The sequence below is a fragment of the Pteronotus mesoamericanus genome, unplaced genomic scaffold, assembly GCF_021234165.1.
Source record: "Pteronotus mesoamericanus isolate MK-2021 breed Mesoamerican mustached bat unplaced genomic scaffold, CSHL_Meso_final contig_98, whole genome shotgun sequence".
Lineage (NCBI taxonomy): Eukaryota > Metazoa > Chordata > Mammalia > Chiroptera > Mormoopidae > Pteronotus > Pteronotus mesoamericanus.
In genome coordinates, this window is record NW_026555295.1 from 3,103,054 (window position 1) to 3,122,422 (window position 19,369).

Below are 19,369 nucleotides of genomic sequence, written 5' to 3' on the forward strand. Positions count from 1 at the left end.
TTTTTCTTGCTCACATTCCTAAACCAGTGTAGTTTGCAGTCCATATTTGAAGGAACTTCGCCTTCCCTCGGCCATTCCCCGAAGCTTTGGAAAGACTCCTATTTCCTGAAATTTAAATCACTGGCTAGCGGTTTCCTGCCCCGCTGGCTACCCGTCTCCTCTTCGCCTCCCAGCCTCTTCCTTCCTGCCGAGAGCCCAAGCCGCGAGCAATGTTGTCCACATCTCTTTGCTGACCGAGGTGGCATCCAGGTTCCGAGGTGTCTCTTTTTGGTGTAGTGTTGCTGAACCCCAGTACCTACACCCTTCCTCCCAATCCTCTCCATAGACCGAATCGCGCCGCTCTAGGAGGAGCCTAAATATTCTCTCCCCCCCGCCCCCCAGTTGCAGGGGATTGTGGTGCGTAAACAGGATTAACTCTCTCGCCCCCAGCTGCACTGATCTACTCGCGGCCTGTGGGCCGGAGCGAGCCCACTGGTGCTCGGAGGGCACAGCGCCGGGAGCAGGGGGATGGGGAGGCTCGGGGCCTCTCAGCTGTCCTTGCGGCGCGCTTTCTCGCAGAGTGGGGTGGGAGGTCACAGCCTCAGGAGCTTCTCCTCAAAAGCCCGTGCGGACTGCAGCGACGGTGCGGGCTACTAACGGCAGCCTCCCCTCCGCCTCCTCCTTCTCCCTCCCGCGCTTCCCCTCCGCCCATCGCGCTCCAGCCACTCGGTCGCAGCCCGCACTCTCCTCCGCCCCCCGAAGTCACCGCGCCTGCCGTGAGCCCAGCCATGGGGGACCTGCCCGGCCTGGTGCGCCTCTCCATCGCTTTGCGCATCCAGCCCAATGATGGCCCGGTCTTCTTCAAGGTGGACGGGCAGCGCTTCGGCCAGAACCGCACCATCAAGCTGCTCACCGGCTCCTCCTACAAGGTGGAGGTGAAGATTAAGCCCAGCACGCTGCAGGTCGAGTGAGTGCGGGAGCGCGCTGCGGCTGCTTGGCCCCCCTTAGGGTCCGCGCGGAGGACCGAGGTCCCCCGGACGCCTGCGCCTCCCGGGACCTTCTTGGCTCGCGCCGCACCCAACGGGACCCGGAGGTGGGGGGCGGGGGCGGCAGGCAAAAGTCAACTCCGTTTCCCTGGGTCCCCTCCTCTGCCTTAGGCTTGTCTTTCCAGTATTCTGTCTTCCCCCCACCCGTCGCGGGGTGAGATGTTTAAAACAGCGAAAGGAAACCAAGGGTTCAGGTTTATTTTTGTTTTTCACTAGTAATTTTTGTCATTCCTTCTATCGAGCCATCCACGCGGACGCCCAGGCGGCCGGTGTAGTGCAGGTGGGGGCAGCTCGCCGCGGGGGTACCCCTTCCGCAATCCCGGACCTCTGCTCCCAGGTCCTGGCGTACAGCCCGGGTCTGTCCACGAGGCTGAAGGAGGGAGAAAAGCTGAGGAATGAAGTGTAAAGGCGGGGGTAGGGTGGTTATTGATGCTCCTTCAGAAAGCTCCCCACTCCTCTACATGCCGTGGCGTGGCTGGGGGCCCTGGGGCTGGAGGTGCAGCCACAAGTCAGAGCGCAGCCTTCTCTGCGTGGCCTAATTTGAAGGTTTTTCATGCCTGCTGTTTTTCTGTTTCTCCTGAGTTGTCTGTTCAGCCTTGTGATGGTATCTAGGATTAGCAACGTCCTTACAACGAAACGATGTTTATTTGTTTTTAGTTCATTGGTGTCAGGGATTATTCCTTCCCTATTACCACAGTTGATACAGCTAGTAGTGATGTAGGAGGGTGCAGCAGTAGTTTATGAGGGAGTACCCAGGAGTGAAGTGCTGTACCTCTCTGCCTCCACCTAAGCGTGCTGTGAAGTCTAGCCTGAAAGAAGGAAATAATCGTCATTTATATCATCTGTCGTACGCTGAGTTGGGAGGGGGCAGGGAGTGCTTTGAATCCACCGAACACTTTTTACAGCTTTAGCGTCCATCCGCAGTCATTAGTTCAATAAAGTTGTACTGGCCTCCTAAGTGGCAGGCCCTAATCCAAGGTCCTAGGACCAAACCCGGGTAGTTGGGTGCTCCTGGTCCATCTATTTGTCAGTATCCCAGCTCCACGAACCCACTGCCTTCACATCTCCCAGTGCTCTGTGTGTCTTCATGTAACCCAGACTTTTCCTTTCCAGGCAACCTCTTCTCTCAAATTATCTATTCTTTATGCCATTTTCTTTAGGGTAGTCCTCAATTTTTCCAGCTAATCTAAAAGTAAATTTGTATTAATGACAAAACCACGTTTTTTCTAGGTACACTTTAATTTTATCAAGGGGTTTGAATTTCCCTAACCCAATAGCTCTCAACCTTACCTACACATTGGAATCACGTAGAGAATCTTAAAATAAATTTACCAGTGCCCAGATCACACTCCAGACCAAGTGAATCTTAATCTCTGGGGTTTGGGATGGGGCTGGGTATAGGTAGGTTTTAATAGCTCTTCAGATGAGAAACTGTAGAGGAGGACCACTGAAAGTCTGACTTGGCCTTGGGCAAATATTCTAGATGAGAATACTGTCAGTCCAGCAAGATTATGTAGTTGGTCTAAGGTCATCTGACTGGTTCCTACACTTTCAGAACTTTCTACCACACGGTAATGTCTCCTTTAGCCATACCCTGTAGGGTTCTGGCCTAGGGTTGTCGAAAGGACTAGGACCATAAGCTAATTCCTACCAAATGTATTCAACTCAAATCCATTACAGGAATATTTCCATTGGTGGTGTGGTTGTTCCCCTGGAACTGAAGTCAAAAGAGCCTGATGGGGACAGAATTGTTTATATGGGCACATATGATACAGAAGGTGTGGCCCCAACCAAGAGCGGAGAACGACAACCCATCCAGATCACCATGCCGGTAAGGCCTGCTTGGGGGTGTAGGGTGTGGTACACCAGCAAATGGAAACCACAGAAAAGAAAATAATCACTCTCTCCCTTTAAGAAAAGATAGAAAATGAAATATTATGAAATTAGGAAATATTATTTAAATTCATGGTTTCATATTAGAATCTATTTGTTTATAATATCCCAGTATAATTAATTAAATAATCCATACTTCTCCAAAAGTCAGTTTCATGGTACTTTTTTATATGGGAAAAATGTTAAGGCTCTTTCATACGTTCTAATGTATTCCATTGATCTGCATATTCTTATGCCAGTATTGCATTGTTTTAAATACATTACTTTTTAATATGTGTTCATGTATTTTGCAACTGGCCACCTTACTGAACTTGCTTATTAAAATTTTTCATATTGATCTTGTGTTTTTCAGATAGTCATAATCTACATATAATTGGTTTTTGCTGATTTTTTTTTCTGGCCTTATTGCATTAGCTAATGTTTATAGAATAATTTTGTATGCTAGAGGTAGTAAGGGATATCCTTGTCTCCAGAATTACCCTGTTAGGGACAACATTAGTTTCAATTATTTATTGTGTTAAAACATCCTTTTTCTAGTTCACTGAAAGGTATTTTTTTAATTGGATGTGTGAAATGTCATCTAATTCCTTTTCCCATATATGGAGATAATTAATCTCCTTCGCTATATTAATGTAATAATTATATAATACACTTTCAAATACTAAAATATCTTTATTTTCTAAAATAAATCTTACTTGAACATGATGTATCATTTTAATATATTCCTAATTTTAATATGCTCATTTTACTTAGAATTTTTAAATTTTTACTTTATGAATTTTTAAAATTTTCTTGGTTTGTCAGCAAATATGTGAGGATTTCCTATACATTAGTTACTAGGAAAAGAGTGGTAAACAAAATAAATATATCTGGCTTTATGAAGTTTGTAATCTAGAGGAGCTAAACATAATTTATATATGGTTATCAATAATGAAGCAAATTATTATTATATAAAGTATAGTGAAAGAATAATCATGCATGCGAAGCACATACCAGGGCTCTTATCCTAGTCTAAGATTTTGAGGATGGGTTTCTCAAGGAATAACTAAAAAATGAATAGAGTTTGGGTAATAGGGAGCATGTGAGGAAAGAAATGCTACTCAGGTCAAGAGCATAATATGTTCTAATGAATGACAGAAGCCCAACTGGCTGGAGTAGAGAATGAGGCAGAGACTGGCTCATGATAAAGCTGGAGAGGTAAGTAGGGGATAGATGTTACAGGACCTTTACTTTTAGATTTATCTTAATGCCTATAGAAATTCATTGAAGATTTTTAATTCAACTTTGATATAAACTTACATATAATAAAATTCACCAATTTTAAGTATATACTTACATAGGTTTTGAGAAATGGATACTACTGTACAATTACCACCTCAATAAAAATATAGAACATTTCTGTCAACTGAAAAAGTCCTTCATGCTTGTTGTAATCAGTCTCCTCAATCCTAGCCCACCCATAACTCTTTGTCTCTATAACTGTTTTAACTGTTCTAGAATTTCATGTAAATAGAATCACACTGGTGTGTCTTCTTTCACTTAGCATAATATTCTTGAGCTCCATCCATGGTATTGCATGTATCAGTAGTTGGTTCCTTTTATCACTAAGTAATATTCCGTTGTATGAATACACTATAGCCTATTTAAATGGACATCTGAGTTGTTTTCAGCTTTTGCTATTATGAATAAAATTTCTATGCACATTTGAATATAAGTCTTAGTATGAACATGTTTTCCTTTCTTTTGAGTAAATACTTAAGAGGCGATTTGATGAGTCACATGGTAAGCATATGTTTAACTTTATGAGAAATATCCAAACTGTTTTACCATTTCATATTTCTACCAGCAATGTATAAGAATTTTAGTTGCTTTACATATTAATTATATACCAGTCTTTTAAATTTTGAAATACAAAAGACCTACAGGAGCCAAAGAATATTGTTTCATGATCTATACTGTAGTCTTTAAATCAGGTTGCATAAATCTTCCAGCTTTGTTTATTCCAAGTTATTTTAGCTACTCTAGGCCCTTTGCAGTTTTATATAGATATTAGGATTGTCAGTTTTTCCAAAAATTGGGATATTAGTTGGTTTTTCATTGTATCTATAGGTTAATTTGAAGACATTTGACATTTTAATATTGAGCTCTCCAATACATAAATATGTTATCTCTATTTGTGTCTTTAAAAATTTATCTCTATAATATATTACAGTGTTCCTGTACATATTTATATATATTTTGTTAAATTTTTTAGCATTCAGTTTTTCAACACTAAGTATGAGTTTTATTAGATGCAGGTGTTTTTTGTTTGCTTTTGTTTTTTTGTAAACTCCTTTTATCAGGTTAAGGAATTTCCTTTCTATTCCTAGTTTACTGGGAGTTTTTATCATGAATTTGTTGTCAAATGTTTACAAGCATGTTTTCTCTGTCTTTTGAGGTGATCATACAGTGTTTTCTTTTTTTATTATGTTCTGTGGTAAAGTATACTGTTTTCTCAATGTTAAAACAACTTTAGCTCAAAAATTAAATACCATTTAGTCATAGTATATTCTCTGTTTATATAACTGGATTTGATTCATTAATATTTTGTTGAGAATTTTTACATCTGTGTTTCTTAGGAATATTGATTTGTAGTTTTATTTTCATGCAATGTCTTCATCTAGTTTTGGTATCAGATAATACTGCCTGCATAAAATTGTGTAGAATAATAATACTGGCTGCATAGAATTGTGTGGAATTGATATTATTATTATTCAATGTTGGATAGAATTCACCAACAAAGGCACATGTTTTACTTTGTTTGAAGGTTTTTAGTAAAAATTCAATTTCCTTAGTTGATAATGTGCTACTCAGCTTTTATTTCTTGAGTTAATGTTTGTAATTTATCTTTGATGTCATTGATTTATTTAAATTCAGTTGTCAAATTTATTGGTACTGTGTTGTTAATAATTCTCCACCGTCCTTTACTGTCTTAGTATCTCCAGTAATGTACACTCTTTCTATTTCGATTTTCATAATTTGCCTTTTTTATCTGATTATTTCACCTAGAGACTTACCAATTTTATTGGACTTTTAAAAACCCAGCTTTGTTTTTGTATGTTTCACTGTCTATTTTTCTACTTTATTTATTTCTGGTTTATTTTTTTCCTTTATTTGCATTGAGAACTTTTAATTGAATTATAAGCATATATATGCTTAATGTTTTTATATATAATATTTGATGTATATATAAAAATGATCCCTTTGCATATTGTACAGTTCTGTTTTCCAGTAGTTTGACTATTCTGCACTTAAGTGTGGTTTCTTTGTACCTCTTTTGCTTGGAGTCCATTAAATATAATTTCTTCAATCTATAAGTTATAACTGGTTTTTCTTTTTTACAAAATTTGGATTAGTTTTAACTCTTATTTTGTTAAAAAATTATTCAACTCTATTCTCTTTTCCCTTGGTCTCCAATTATACATATGTTTGACAGTTTGGTATTATCCTACAGGTTTTTAAGGTCCTGTTTAATTCTCTTCAATTTTCCTTTATGATTCTTCAAATTAGATCATTTCTATTGATGTACCCTCAAGTTCACTAATTTTTTTTCTTTTATCATTTCCAGTCTGCTATTATGCTTATCATCTCATTTTTCCAATCATACTTTTCAGCTCTAGAACTTTTATTTCTAACTTTTATAGTTTCCATTTCTTGAGATTCCTTACCTATTTGCTTATTGAAACCATGTCCCCCTTTACTTCTTTGAGCATATTTATAATTTATGGTTTTAAATATTTGTCTAGTAAATCCAACATTTGGCTCCATTTAGAATAAGTTACTATGGAATGACTTTTTTTTTCTGAATATGGGTAATACTTTCCTGTTTTGTTACATGCTTGTTAATATTTGATTAAAAACTAAACATTGTAAATAATATATTATAGACTCTAGTTTCTGTTTTATTCATCTGAGGATTATTATCTTTTTATATCTTTTTATATTCTAGCATGCAGAAAACATACCTGGACTCAAACTCCAAACTCTGTCTTGCCAATAGTGTGTAACAGCTGATATGTCTACTTAATTTTTTCAGCTTCCAGTTGCTAATTTTCTAGCCTAATCCATTGTGTTGATGGAGTTTAGCACTCAACCAAGGAATGGGATGGTTTATGCTAAGATTTTGGGATTCATCCGCCCTAAGGTCTCCCTAAATTTTCAGCTACTTTGCCAGTCCTAAGCCCTTTGCTTAGACATTTCAAGCAAGTAAGACTCTAACTTCTTAGATTTGGGAATGCACTCAATTAAAAAAAAAAGACATTGAACCGACAAACCTTACTCAGAATAATCTTTTTCGGCACTATTTTCTCTTTCAAGGATTAACTTTTTACTGGTTTGTATGCTTTTTCAGTAGGTCCCGTAGGGTGTCCCCGTCCCACTAGCCCATACATGAAGTTACGCAGGAGCTGTGGCAGAGTTGCAGTCAGATTTTGGGTCTCACCACTACTGCAGCCCCCTTGCTTCCAGGATTTCCTCCTGGCATATTTCCATGGCCTTGCCAGCCCTGAACACTGTCTTCTGCTGCTTCTGGAGATAAAGCTGTCATTTTCTTCTGCCCGATCAGTAGGGAATTGAGGAGTGCCCTTAGGCAAAAAATCAAAAAAGCAATCCTTGACTGTTATAGTTGAGGTCTTTCAAAGTAACCCTCTTCTGGTTTCTGTCCTGCTTTTAGTTGTTTTTTTAAGGTTTCAGTCCTTGATAGTTTATCAGATTTTATAATTATATGTGTAAGGTTCACCCAACAACTCCACTGCACCTTATCTCCCTTTTTAAAAACCTTTCAGTGTTAAGAGTTCTAGTTCCTGATAATGTGGTAAGATTTGCATGCTGTTAAAAATCAGTCCAGTGGCAATGTGTAATATGGAAAAGAGCGAGAGAGGGGAGGAAAAATTAGAAGGCTTTTGCAGACTAAGTTTTGTTGTCAGTTTTAATAGCTTTATGAAATGAATTGGGAACATTTTCAGTTTATGTTCTGAAGCAATTTTCATAGCATTAAGACTTAGCTGTTGCTTGAAAATCTGACAGAATTTCTCCATAAAATCATGATCCAAAATAAAGTTATTTGGAAGAAGTGCCTTTAACTTTTAATTTAGTCTAGAACTTTTGCTTTTAGGGGGTTTTGCTGAATTCATTTTAGTTGTTTTTTCTGACAAAACCGTCTCTAGAGTTTTAAAATGTATATTTGGACCTCTAGGAAACTATTTCCAAATCACATGGCTAATAAAGGGTGGTTGGATCAAAATAATCTTTTATATAAAACTATTCTTCCACTCCTAGTATGTCAAGAATAGCATATGTAATTAGAGTTGAAAAGAAATGTTAACTTGAAGCAGAACTGCAAATACCAAAGTTATCAGAATTTTAATGAAATCCCATAGAGCAGGTGAGCTAACTTAAAGATGTTCATTCTTGCACTAAATTTGTACTGAGCACTGGGTCAAGTGCAGAGGAGGCCACCATAAATGACCCTGTACCCTCCCTTCCAAGTGCTCACAGAGCAGGAGAAGAGGCCTCCCCTCCTCTCCAGTACCAGTAAGAACTGGGGGCCAGAGCTTAACTTTCTTCATTTAATTCCTGAGGCTGCTACTCCCTTCTTAGCCTCTGGTTTTAGAAGGACCAGATGGGTACTTCTTTTGCTCTAGGAATAAACAGAACACAGTGGAAGATTAACTCAAGCATTTAGAAAGGACTTGATTAAAAACGTTTTCATTGGATCTGTTAAGTGAGAATTTCTGTATTATTTTGGATGGCTGAAGTACTGGTATTTTTTAAATGTGAGAATGTTTCAGTCTTACTCATGAAAAGAAAGATTTTTTGACTTACTGTAAATCTGGATTGTCTGTACAGGTATACACTAAAAGGTTTAAGAGCCTTTAAATTACTAGATGCTTTGGGGGTATGTTGTAAGGGAAAGGATCTACAATCTCTACACTATAACTCACGATTGGAGTCACAGCAGTAAAGCGTAGGTCCTTGCATATAATCTCCACATCTAGAAGAAGCAGGTGGTTGATAACTGATTGTTCCAACAGCTTTTGGGTTGAGCATTGGCCATGCATTTGTATCTTATCTGTAATAGAGTTAGTCTAAAAAAACAACTGAAATTAGAGATTTCCTTATCAAGTCAGCTCTAAAGTTAAATTCAAATTTCATCCTAGTAATTAAAGCCTCACATAGCCTTTTACCCTATTTTATGATTTTTGGCACCCATGTTTCAAGCTTAACCATTATAATTTATAGACACAACCGCAGTTTTCATAGGTAACAAGAAAGTCTTGAGATGTCCAAGTAAATCCAATTAAATTGGTGAATCAAGCAAGGGAAGCTGAATTAACTGTATACCAGAGCAATTTCTTATGAATCTAAAGTTACTTCAAAATACATAGGTTTGTTTTTTTAATTTTTAAATTGTTGGATAAATGATGCTGATATAATTAGCTACTTAGGAGAAATGTCACTGTTGTTCTTTCCTGATATTATACTCCAAAATTTCCAGGTGGATCAAGGGATTATCTGTAAAAAGCCACCTTTAAAAAAAATAAAAATAATCTAAACCTAAAAGAAATCCAGAGGTAAAAATTAAAAGTTTCAGTTATACACAAGGTAAAATTTCTGTCAAACATTATAAAGTGTTAAATTAAATTTTCATTAAAAAGTGATTTAAATTAAAAGGCAAATGACAATTAGTGAAGAAAAGTGTAACATGGATGGTCTCCTAAGCTGTGTTGCCTTGATTTGCTGCTGTGCAGGCAAACATTGCTCTGCCCTTAGTAACTTTCTACAGCCCTTCATTGCCCACCGAAGCTCTCAAGTCAGGAAGTAGTTGAATGCCATCTGACTTAGATCTATGAGAGTGATCTCTTTATTCAAGTAATTCCACAGCCTCTGATACTGGGAGTTAATAAAGTGATACCCCAGCTCTAACAGCTCTGAACCCCCACTTGAAAGAGCAATGTTGACTTGTGTTTTAATATGACTAATTCCCCACTTCTTCCAAAGAGAGAGTGCAAGTGGAGATTCTGCCTGCACAGATCATCACAATATTCCCCTTTGGTTGGCCCTCTTCGGTGGGAGACGGGTGGGGGGTAGGAGGAGTAAGGCAGGGAGGTGACTGAGCTTGTCATGAGGCTGTGTGTGCCGAAGGAGGCAATCTCATGTGTGTACTCACAAACATAAAAGTTGTTCCTTGTGTCACTTCTGTTTTGTCATTTGGCAAGATCTCTGACTGAACATGCAAAGAATTCTTAGAAACCTATAATAAAAAAAAATAGCCATAGGATGTGAGAAATAGAGAAATGATTTTAGAAATAAATAGAAAAATAACTTAAAAACTAAATAGGAAAATCACAAAAGAAGTGCAAATGATCAATAAACATGAAAAATGGCTTAATTTTAACTATTAGAAATTACACACAGTGCAATGCCGATTGTCACCTACAAAATAGATGAAATATTAAAAAATACCAACTGTTTAGTGCTAGTATTTAAGAAATATAGCTATTTTTATACATTTATACTGTACTCTGCAATCTTGCTAAATTCACATATTAAATCTAATAGCTTTTTATTAGATTGCTTAATATTTTCTCCAAGCATAGTTGTTTATATGTGAATAGAGATATCTTTTACTTCTCTTTTTTAAATATATATTTCATTGATTATGCTATTGCAGTTGACACATTTTTTTCCTCCCCTTTATTCTCTTCCACTGTACACTGCCCCACCCCCTAGCATTATTCTTTCCCCCACCTTAGTTCATGTCCATGCGTTGTACATATAAGTTCTTTGGTTTCTCCATTTCCTGTACTATTCTTAACCTCCCCCTATCTATTTTGTACCTATTATTTATGCTGCTTATTCCCTGTACCTTTTCCTCTATTTTTCCCCCTTCTCCTTCCCTTTGACCTCCATTTCTATGATTCTGTCTCTGTTCTAGTTGTTTGTTTAGTTTGTTTTTGTTTTTAGGTTCAGTAGTTGTTAGTTGTGAGTTTATTGTCATTTTACTGTTCATAGTTTTTGATTTTCTTTTTCTTAGATAAGTCCCTTTAACATTTCATATAATAAGAATTTGGTGATGAACTCCTTTAACTTGACCTTATTTGGGAAAAATTTTATCTGCCCTTCCATTCAAAATGGTATCTTTGCTGGATAAAGTAATCTTGGATGTAGGTCCTTGGCTTTCATGACTTTGAAAACTTCTTGCCAGCCCCTTCTTGCCTGCAAGCCTTCTTTGGAGAAATCAGCTGATAGTATTATGGGAACTCCTTTGTAGAGAACTGTCTCCTTTTCTCTTGCTGCTTTGAAGATCTTTATCTTTAATTTTAGTAACTTAATTATGATGTGCCTTGGTGTGTGCTTCCTTGGGTCCAACTTCTTTGGGACCCGCTGAGCTTCCTGGACTTCCTGGAAGTCTATTTCCTTGGTCAAACTGGGGAAGTTCTCCTTCATTACTATTTCAAATAAGTTTTCAATTTCTTGCTCTTCCTCTTCTCCTTCTGGCACCCCTATGATTCGGATGTTGGAACTTTTAAAGTTGTCCCAGAAGTTCCTAAGCCTCTTCTCATTTTTTTTGAATTCTTGTTTCTTCATTTTGTTCCTGTTGAATGTTTATTTCTTCCTTTTGTTCCAAGTCATTGATCTGAGTCCCAGTTTCCTTGGTTCCCTGTATATTTTTCATTATTTCACTTCGCATTGCCTTCATTTTTTCCTCCATTTTGCAACCACACTCAGCCAAATTCAGTGAGCATCCAGATTACCAGTGTTTTAAACTATGCATCTGATAGGTTGGCTATCTATTCATTGCTTACTTCTATTTTTGGAGCTTTGATCTGTTCTTTCATTTGGGTCATATTTCTTTGTCTCAGCGTGCCTGTTACATTGGGAGGGGCAAAGCCTTAGGTATTCGCCAGGGAGGGCAACCCAGGTTGCTGAGTTGTGATGCGGTCTGTGGGGGCGGGGGGGGGGGGGGGGCAGGGGGGGAGGGGAGTGGTTCCAAGAGGGAACAATGCTGCTTGATTGGCTCTCTGCAGGCTTTCAGTCACTTCCCCTGCTACCCACAAGCAAATTGGGCCCTTCTAGTGGAGATTCTTAAGTGTGTGGGTTTGTGTGCATTCTAGAACCCCATGGGTCTTTCCAACAGACTCTCCTGTGAGGCTGGAAGTTTCTTTTGCCACCTCAACTCCCACAGGTTTTTACCTCCAGAGGCTTTGAGGCTTTCTTTTCCTGCACTGGAAACCTGGATTGTGTGGTCTCTCTCACTCCCTAGCTGTTCCTCACGGTTTATCCACACACAAATGTGGGACCTCCTGGTCTGCCAGCCACTGCCTTGCCATGAGTCCTCTCCACCCTGGTTTCCCGACTCTGCCCTACCTACGGGTCTGGATGAATGGTTCTCCTTTAAGTCCTTGGTTGTAGAACTTCCATACAGTTTGGTTTTCTTGCAGTTCTGGTTGTTTTTTTCTTTTTAAATTTGTTATTGTCTTTCTTTTGGTTGTGTGAGGAGGCAAAGTGTATCTACCTATGCCTCCACCTTGGCCAGAAGTCTGAAAAGTTGGACAGTTGCTTATAAAGTGAAACACACTTTATAAGACCCAGTACTTTTTTATCTCTTCATCTAAGAGAACTGAAAAACATGTGTTTCATAATAACATTTGAAGATTACAGGAATAGAGGAGTTTGGAATCCAGTAGGAATCAATAGGTCACATGACACTAGACATCCCAGACATTTATTTATACTGAATTTGTTTAGTAATGAAGTAACGCCATATTTTTATCAACATAATAAGCTTGTTCTGTGCTCCCAAGTCAATGGATTTCTGAATGACCTTATTACTGGTGAATTTCACGTGTTTCCAGTGGAGATGGGTGGCATGGGGAATGCAGGGAAGTACTCCGGGGATTCTAGGCCAACTGGTAGTAAGACCACAGAAATTGTTTAAAACAAACCCTTCAGATTACTCATTTATTACTGGGGACAACAAATGCATCTTCTCCTCTTGGAATTTGATGGCTTCTCTCTCACATTAGTTTTGAAATAAAAATGTAAGAAGGCTTGCAACGTGTAAGGACACTATAGTAGATAGATGCCCGGGTATACAGTAGAATGTTATTTTCACAACAAAAACTCTAGACTGGGTGGCTTAAACAACAAACATTTATTTGTCACCGTTCTGGAGGCTGGAAGTCTAAGATCAAAGTGCCAACAGATCTGGTGTCTGGTAAGAGCATTCTTCCACCTTTACAGATGACTGTTTTCTTGCTGTGTCTTCATATGAAGGAGAGAGGAGAGAGAGGAAGGAGGAGAGAGAGAGAGAGAGAGAGAAATTAATCCTATTCATGAGGGCTCCACCCTCGTGAAAGGCCCCACCTCCAAATACCATCACAGTGAGGATTTAAGCTTGAACAGTGGAGAAATTCAAACATTCAGTCCATAGCAGTGTCCTGAAGCATTCAACAGGTGACAATCCGTGTATGTTCTCACTCAAGGAGAAAAAAGAAAACACTGATCATCAACTCTTTTGCTTATGTAAACAGTTTGCTACAGTGATGATAGTTCCTAGATAGGTATTGGGAAACCTAGGTTCTTGACTTGCTCCTGTCATTACTGGCTTCCTAGTCTAAACCAAGGGCAAATCACTAAAATTCAGAGAATCTTAGTTTTTACTTTCATAAAATGGAGATGTTAAAATCAATCATAGGACCAGTGTGGAATGACATATGAGAAAGTGTTGTATAAAATAAAGATTACTATACCAATGCACATAATTATCCTATGCATAAACTGCATTACCCGGGGAGCCTGCCTGGGTAAATTTTCCTTGGAGGCACAGATGGGAAGGAGTAAAGAGCTTATGTAATAGCTTCTGTTCTTCAAGAAGAACGGCAGTTTTTAAGACTCTATCTCTTCTTAGCCAGAGGAGAAGAAATTCTGAGCTAGGTAGTGAGATGCCCAGAAAATGGAACTCCAGAAGAAAGAGTAGGGAGGAAGAAGGCTACTGGGAAATTAAAACAACTGAAGCATGGTAAAGAGGAAAATATATGCATAGTTAGCTCCAGTTAAGTTTAGTACACCATGCCCTTGGGTCCAACATTAGTAAAGGAGAAATAAAACCAAAATATGAAGTACCTCATGTGTCATTTCTTTAGCTGTGATTATTGCTGTCAGCAGGTTCCTGTTTCAGTCTCTTCTGTTACTGAGAATTCTTAGGCTGAGACTTTCTTAGTTTTAAGGTTATTCAGACGTAAGTTTTTTCTTACCTGTGTCGTAATTATCTTTGTTTTTTTTTACAACCAACTTTAGTCTGTTTCAGAAAAAGGCCTCAGCGTTGTATCTTCTATTTACCTAGCATGGTTTCAAGCTCATTCCCTCAAAAGATTAGCCAGTATTTGTAAAATATTTTTATAACTTAATTTAATTAAATTGCACTTAAAATGTGTAATGCCCTATGCTGGTCAATAATAATAAGTAATACTAAACCCTCTTTGAAAGTCTTGGTGATTTCTAAAATGAGATTTCATTCTATTCTTACTAATAATACCCTGTTGTACACAAACTTTTAATATTTTCATTAGCATATATGTGTCCTTAATAAAATTTATCAAATCCCTAGAATTTGAAGAATATATGTTAAATTTTCAGAGATGATAAATCCATTTCACCATTTAAAATATTCTTTCTGATTATAAAAGTGCATATTTATTGCAAAAAAAAATCTGAGTAGAAAAGATACAAAATGACTCAGTTTATTTACTTAGTTCTGTTGTTAATATTTTTTCATTTTTTCCTATATCTTATTTTATGTATTTGAGCTCATACTGTATATAAACTCTTTTTATCCATCTTTTTCCTGTTGGCATTATTCTAATCACTTTCTCTCATCATTAAAAACCTTAGATTCCTGTTTAATGTCTATACATGGAGGATAAAAGGTTTACAATTGTTCATATTGAAAATAATATATAATTAATAAATAATAATACAAGAATAAACTCTGTGTTTCGTGTATTCACAACTGTAAACCTATTTTTATCCCACCCTCTATAAATCCATCCTATGACTATTTCACATTTCATAATATTTTCCTATAGTTGGATGCTTAGTTTCTGGTATTTAGAAATTTTTGCTAAGTTGATAGGTAAATAATATCTCTATAATAAAGTATATTTCTTTAATTAATAATAGTACATTTGAATACCTTCAGATACTAGCCTTTTTTTCTTTTTAATGATCTGTGTCCTAGTTTTATCCAAATGTTCTTAGTAATTCTTACTAGTTAATTCATATAATCTTTTATATTATGGGTATTTACTATTTGATAGTACTTGTAAATACATTTTGGCTTAACATTTTTTTCTAATTATTAGAGTAAAAAACTATTAAATTTTGAAAATACAAATCAGTATAAAGAAGAAAATAAAACTTATTTCATCAGAATTTCCAACATTAACATTTATAATTTTAATTGAATTAATATTAGACATTTTTATTGGTACACTGCTTAGTTCTGGTAACAGAACATTAGAAAAAGTTTATTAAATATTTACACTTAGAAATGCTACATAGTGTTTTATTATATAGATATGCCATAATTAATGTCTTAAAGACGGACATTTGGTGTTTAATTTTTTACTACTCTGTACACTGTGATATTTTTAAGAAAAATTACAAGTGGAATTACTGAACCCAAGTGTATTCACACCTTTAACTTAGTATAAATTACCCTTCCAAAAGGCTGTATTATTATATTCCCCTTGGCAGTATTTATAATACCTGTTTCCTTATTGCTCAGTAAAAAGCAATATTCCTATTTTTTAATCAAATTTGAGGTATAGTTTACATATAATAAGTACACCATTTTAAGCACACTAATTAGTGAAGTTTGACAAACATATATATATCTTCCTAAAACCACCCAATCAAACATTTTCATCATCTTAAAAAGTTTCTTATTGCATGTTTTCATCAATCACCATCCTTTCCTCCCACCCTAGGTCCTGGGTAACCACAGATGTGCCCTGTCAGCATAGATTATATTCTATCACTACAGATTATGTATCCTTTTGGGTCTGGATTCTTTTGTTCTTTTGGGTTTGGATGTCTTTGTGATCCAGATCCAGCCTTGTTGCTGCCTGAATCAGTATGTTCCTTTTTATTGTTGAGTAAAATGCCATTTTATACATGTACCAAATCCTGTCTATCATCAGGCGAATGATGAAACATTTTTGGGCTGCTCCCAGTCAGGGACTATCGCGTATAAAGCTGCTGTAAACTTGTACAGGTCTTTAAGCCATGACTCTCTAAACAGAGATACTTCATTTCCTTATCTGGGTGTAGATCTGTGGACTCTAGGTACATCATCCACTCTTTCAAGTCCAGCAAGTTTCCCAAAGGAAAGCCAAATCTTGTTTTCAGAATTAAATTAGCAGGATGAGGCAATGGTGCAGGATATAATTTTGAGAGAATCTTGGAAAGCTATCTGGGAGCACCTGATCACCCTCCTCCTGTAGCAGCCACAAGCATAAGGTGTCTACTTCTCACTGCCCTTCCAGTTTATGTCTTCTGGCTCCTGACAAGTCTAAGAATCCTGCCAAGTCAGTCCCCGTCCCCTCCCATGGCAGGGAAGGATCAGAGGAGAAAATAACGACAAGCATCATGCTATTTAATGCCAGATCCCCTAAATAGCTCCAGGAGGTGGTAGCAGGGTCAGGCTACCCCACAGGCCACTTGAGCACCTGCCCGGTGGCCTCTAGGGTATTCTGTGCCCTCTTCCCGGCTACATGAGAATTGTTTGCTTATGGTTCAGAAGATTTCTGTGCAGCTATTTGCAGGGCCTACCTTTTGGAAATAGAATGCAAGCTTCTGGAGAGTAAGACTCATGCCTTATACAAATTTTTGTATGTACAAGACACCTAGTAGGCACTTAAATGTGGTTTTGGATATGGTGTAATCAAAGCCTGAGGCATGGACATGGATCTTGACTTATAAACACTCAGTAATATTTGGCAAGTTAAAGTAGCCTCTTCAACAATCAAATGCTTCCAATAAAATAGTTTTTCCTGGAATTGAAATTGATGATGGATGGAAAATTGTATCTTATGTTGTAGTTATGTTATTTTGTGCAGCTGTCTTTTGAAATAGAAACCAAAAGAGAACCATTAAACTTAACTCCCCCTTCTCTTCCCAATCTTCGTTTCTGTGGTAAACTTTAAAATTCTGAGATTCTGCCCTGACCGGTGTGGCTCAGCGGACTGGGCACCCTCCTGCAAATTGAAGGGTCACTGGTTCAATTCTTGGTCGGTGTACATGCCTGGGTTGCGGGCCAGGTCCCTGGTTGGGGGCACGCAAGAGGCAACTGGTCTATGTTTCCCTCCTTGTCTCTCTCCCTTCCCCTCTCTATAAGAAAAAATAAATAAAATCTTTAAAAATAATAAAAAATAAATAAAATTCTGAGATTCTAAGATGGTTCCCAGAAATTAAATTTGGAAAACAGATACATTTGGGGAGTTCTTGTTACTAAAGACAATACGATAGCAAATGCCTCTCATACCATGGGAATAAGATTTCATAAAGACATCCTCAGGAAAGTGTCTCCCATAATGCAGGAAGATAGTTCTTTAAAATAAAGGTCAAAGCTTTGCTGACCCAAAGGGTCTTGATTAATTACTCTTGATCATGCAAGACCTCACTATCGTTAATTCTCGTCTATTGCTCAGGGCAGAATGAGGTTTTTATGGGGCGTGTTTCTCTTCCCTCAGTTCACTGACATTGGGACCTTCGAGACAGTGTGGCAAGTCAAGTTCTACAATTACCATAAGCGAGACCACTGCCAGTGGGGAAGCCCCTTCTCCGTCATCGAGTATGAATGCAAGCCCAACGAGACACGCAGTCTCATGTGGGTGAACAAGGAGTCCTTCCTCTGAAGATGGCTCTTTCTGATGTTGCTGGACAATCTCTTCAGAAACCTACTTTTAGATAACCCAGCACAAGCCTTCACCAAGGCACACCACACCGTTGCTGTTTCCCATTGGGTGCCAATGACCTACTAGCCCCGGTTATTTTGAAAGTGTAATTCCCCTCCGATACAATGTCCCTGACAAAAGAATATGATGTTCCACCCCCAAGAAGCTCCCTTTCTGTATTTTGTGTTGGTGTTCTTGCATCCAATTGTTCTCAGTCACGCTGTTGGCCACTTGTGAAGAACTCAGTGAAACTGACAGACGTGTCCCATAGTTAACTGTCCCACTGAATGACCATGGTGTTTTGTTTCTAAATTGAGCGATTCCCATTTTTTTTTTGTTAAATGTTAAATAAAAAATAACAATGTGCGTGGGTTCTCGCCCAAGTGTAATATGGTAACATGTAACTTGCAATGTTTTGCAGCTCTCAAAGCAGGCTTTGTGAAAATGTAATATAAATAGCAGTGAATGTGATCAAATGTGCTTCCTTTAAACAGCCCGGCTTTTTCAGGGAAAGATGATGACAAAATAAAAGGGGAAATATTTAACAAGTATTTATAATGTATTAAAACTCTCCCAAGTAACTTAAGGTATTGTGCTGTGACCTGTGGAAATGAGGAAAAGCATGGTTGTGGACCACACTGCCAGGCCAGGTGACAGGAATTATGGGGTGATCTCTTCTACCCTGGTGTTCAAACATGCACATTGATGGCATCCCTACGTTCCCCTTCACTTGAACTTTGTAAAACTGTGTATGGAACTGTAGTCAACTTTTGATATTTCTTAATAAAGTTACTGAAAATCATACTCTGACTTGCCATCTTAATTTGGGCCATATCTATTCAAGCAGGCAGACCGCTGCTGCAGGCCAGCTCCGCTCAGATCCCCATGTGCACTGCAGGATTAGGGCCTGGACTAGAGTTAGCATACTTGCCATAGATCCATGCAGACAATTGCCTGGAGTGCTCCAGCCAGCTCTGACTGGGCTGGAAAGGGCTCAGGCACTTGGTGGGAAATCAGAAAATGCTTGTCTCTGCCCTCTCTCCATTCTTCTGTGGTGACCACTTCCTGAGCAGGTTGAGGACATGGTGCTGTAATAATATGTGTACACTGAGGTGGACACCTTCTTGCCTGCTACCAGGGCACCACAAGGTACCTGGTACAGAGCCCATTCTCCATGACATTTGAGGATGAACTCCTAAGAAGGACAGACATGTCCTCTTGAAAAGCAATGAGCATCTTACTGTGTTGGGAAAAGTTAGTTGGGGATGTATTTTTTGCTACCTGTAAACACTTCATGTAAGAATATGCAAAGTTATTAGGAGTATTACAAAGAGTCAGTTTATTGCAGAACGGAATTTGCAAGGCTAAAACCAAAACCCTTCCAACTTTGCTGCCTACTGCAATGAGGCTGTACTACCAGCAGGGCACAGCACTGCCTTGGATTTGGGCTAG

At 38.2% G+C, this 19,369-nt stretch overlaps 1 protein-coding gene across 3 annotated transcripts; it reads left to right on the forward strand.

The window, feature by feature from the left end:
• Nucleotides 1-296: 296 nt before the first annotated feature.
• Nucleotides 297-18,671, forward strand: CNRIP1 (cannabinoid receptor interacting protein 1). 3 transcript variants are annotated; one of them, XM_054586949.1, is made up of 4 exons: nt 297-396; nt 702-946; nt 2,706-2,856; nt 17,714-18,671. In XM_054586949.1, exons 2-4 carry the CDS (start codon nt 768-770, stop codon nt 17,876-17,878), a joined length of 495 nt encoding a protein of 164 aa, XP_054442924.1. In that variant the 5' UTR covers nt 297-396; nt 702-767; the 3' UTR covers nt 17,879-18,671. The 3 variants fall into 3 exon arrangements, with proteins under 3 accessions (XP_054442924.1, XP_054442925.1, XP_054442927.1); XM_054586950.1 differs by lacking the exon at nt 297-396 and having other exon boundaries at nt 510-946; XM_054586952.1 differs by lacking the exon at nt 297-396 and having other exon boundaries at nt 823-914.
• Nucleotides 18,672-19,369: the final 698 nt, after the last annotated feature.

Coding starts and splice junctions, on each gene's coding strand:
- CNRIP1 (XM_054586949.1), top strand. CDS start 768: ATGGGGGACCTGCCCGGCCTGGTGCGCCTCTCCATCGCTTTGCGCATC. Junction 947..2,705: donor CCCAGCACGCTGCAGGTCGA/GTGAGTGCGGGA, acceptor AATCCATTACAG/GAATATTTCCATTGGTGGTG. Junction 2,857..17,713: donor CCATCCAGATCACCATGCCG/GTAAGGCCTGCT, acceptor CTCTTCCCTCAG/TTCACTGACATTGGGACCTT.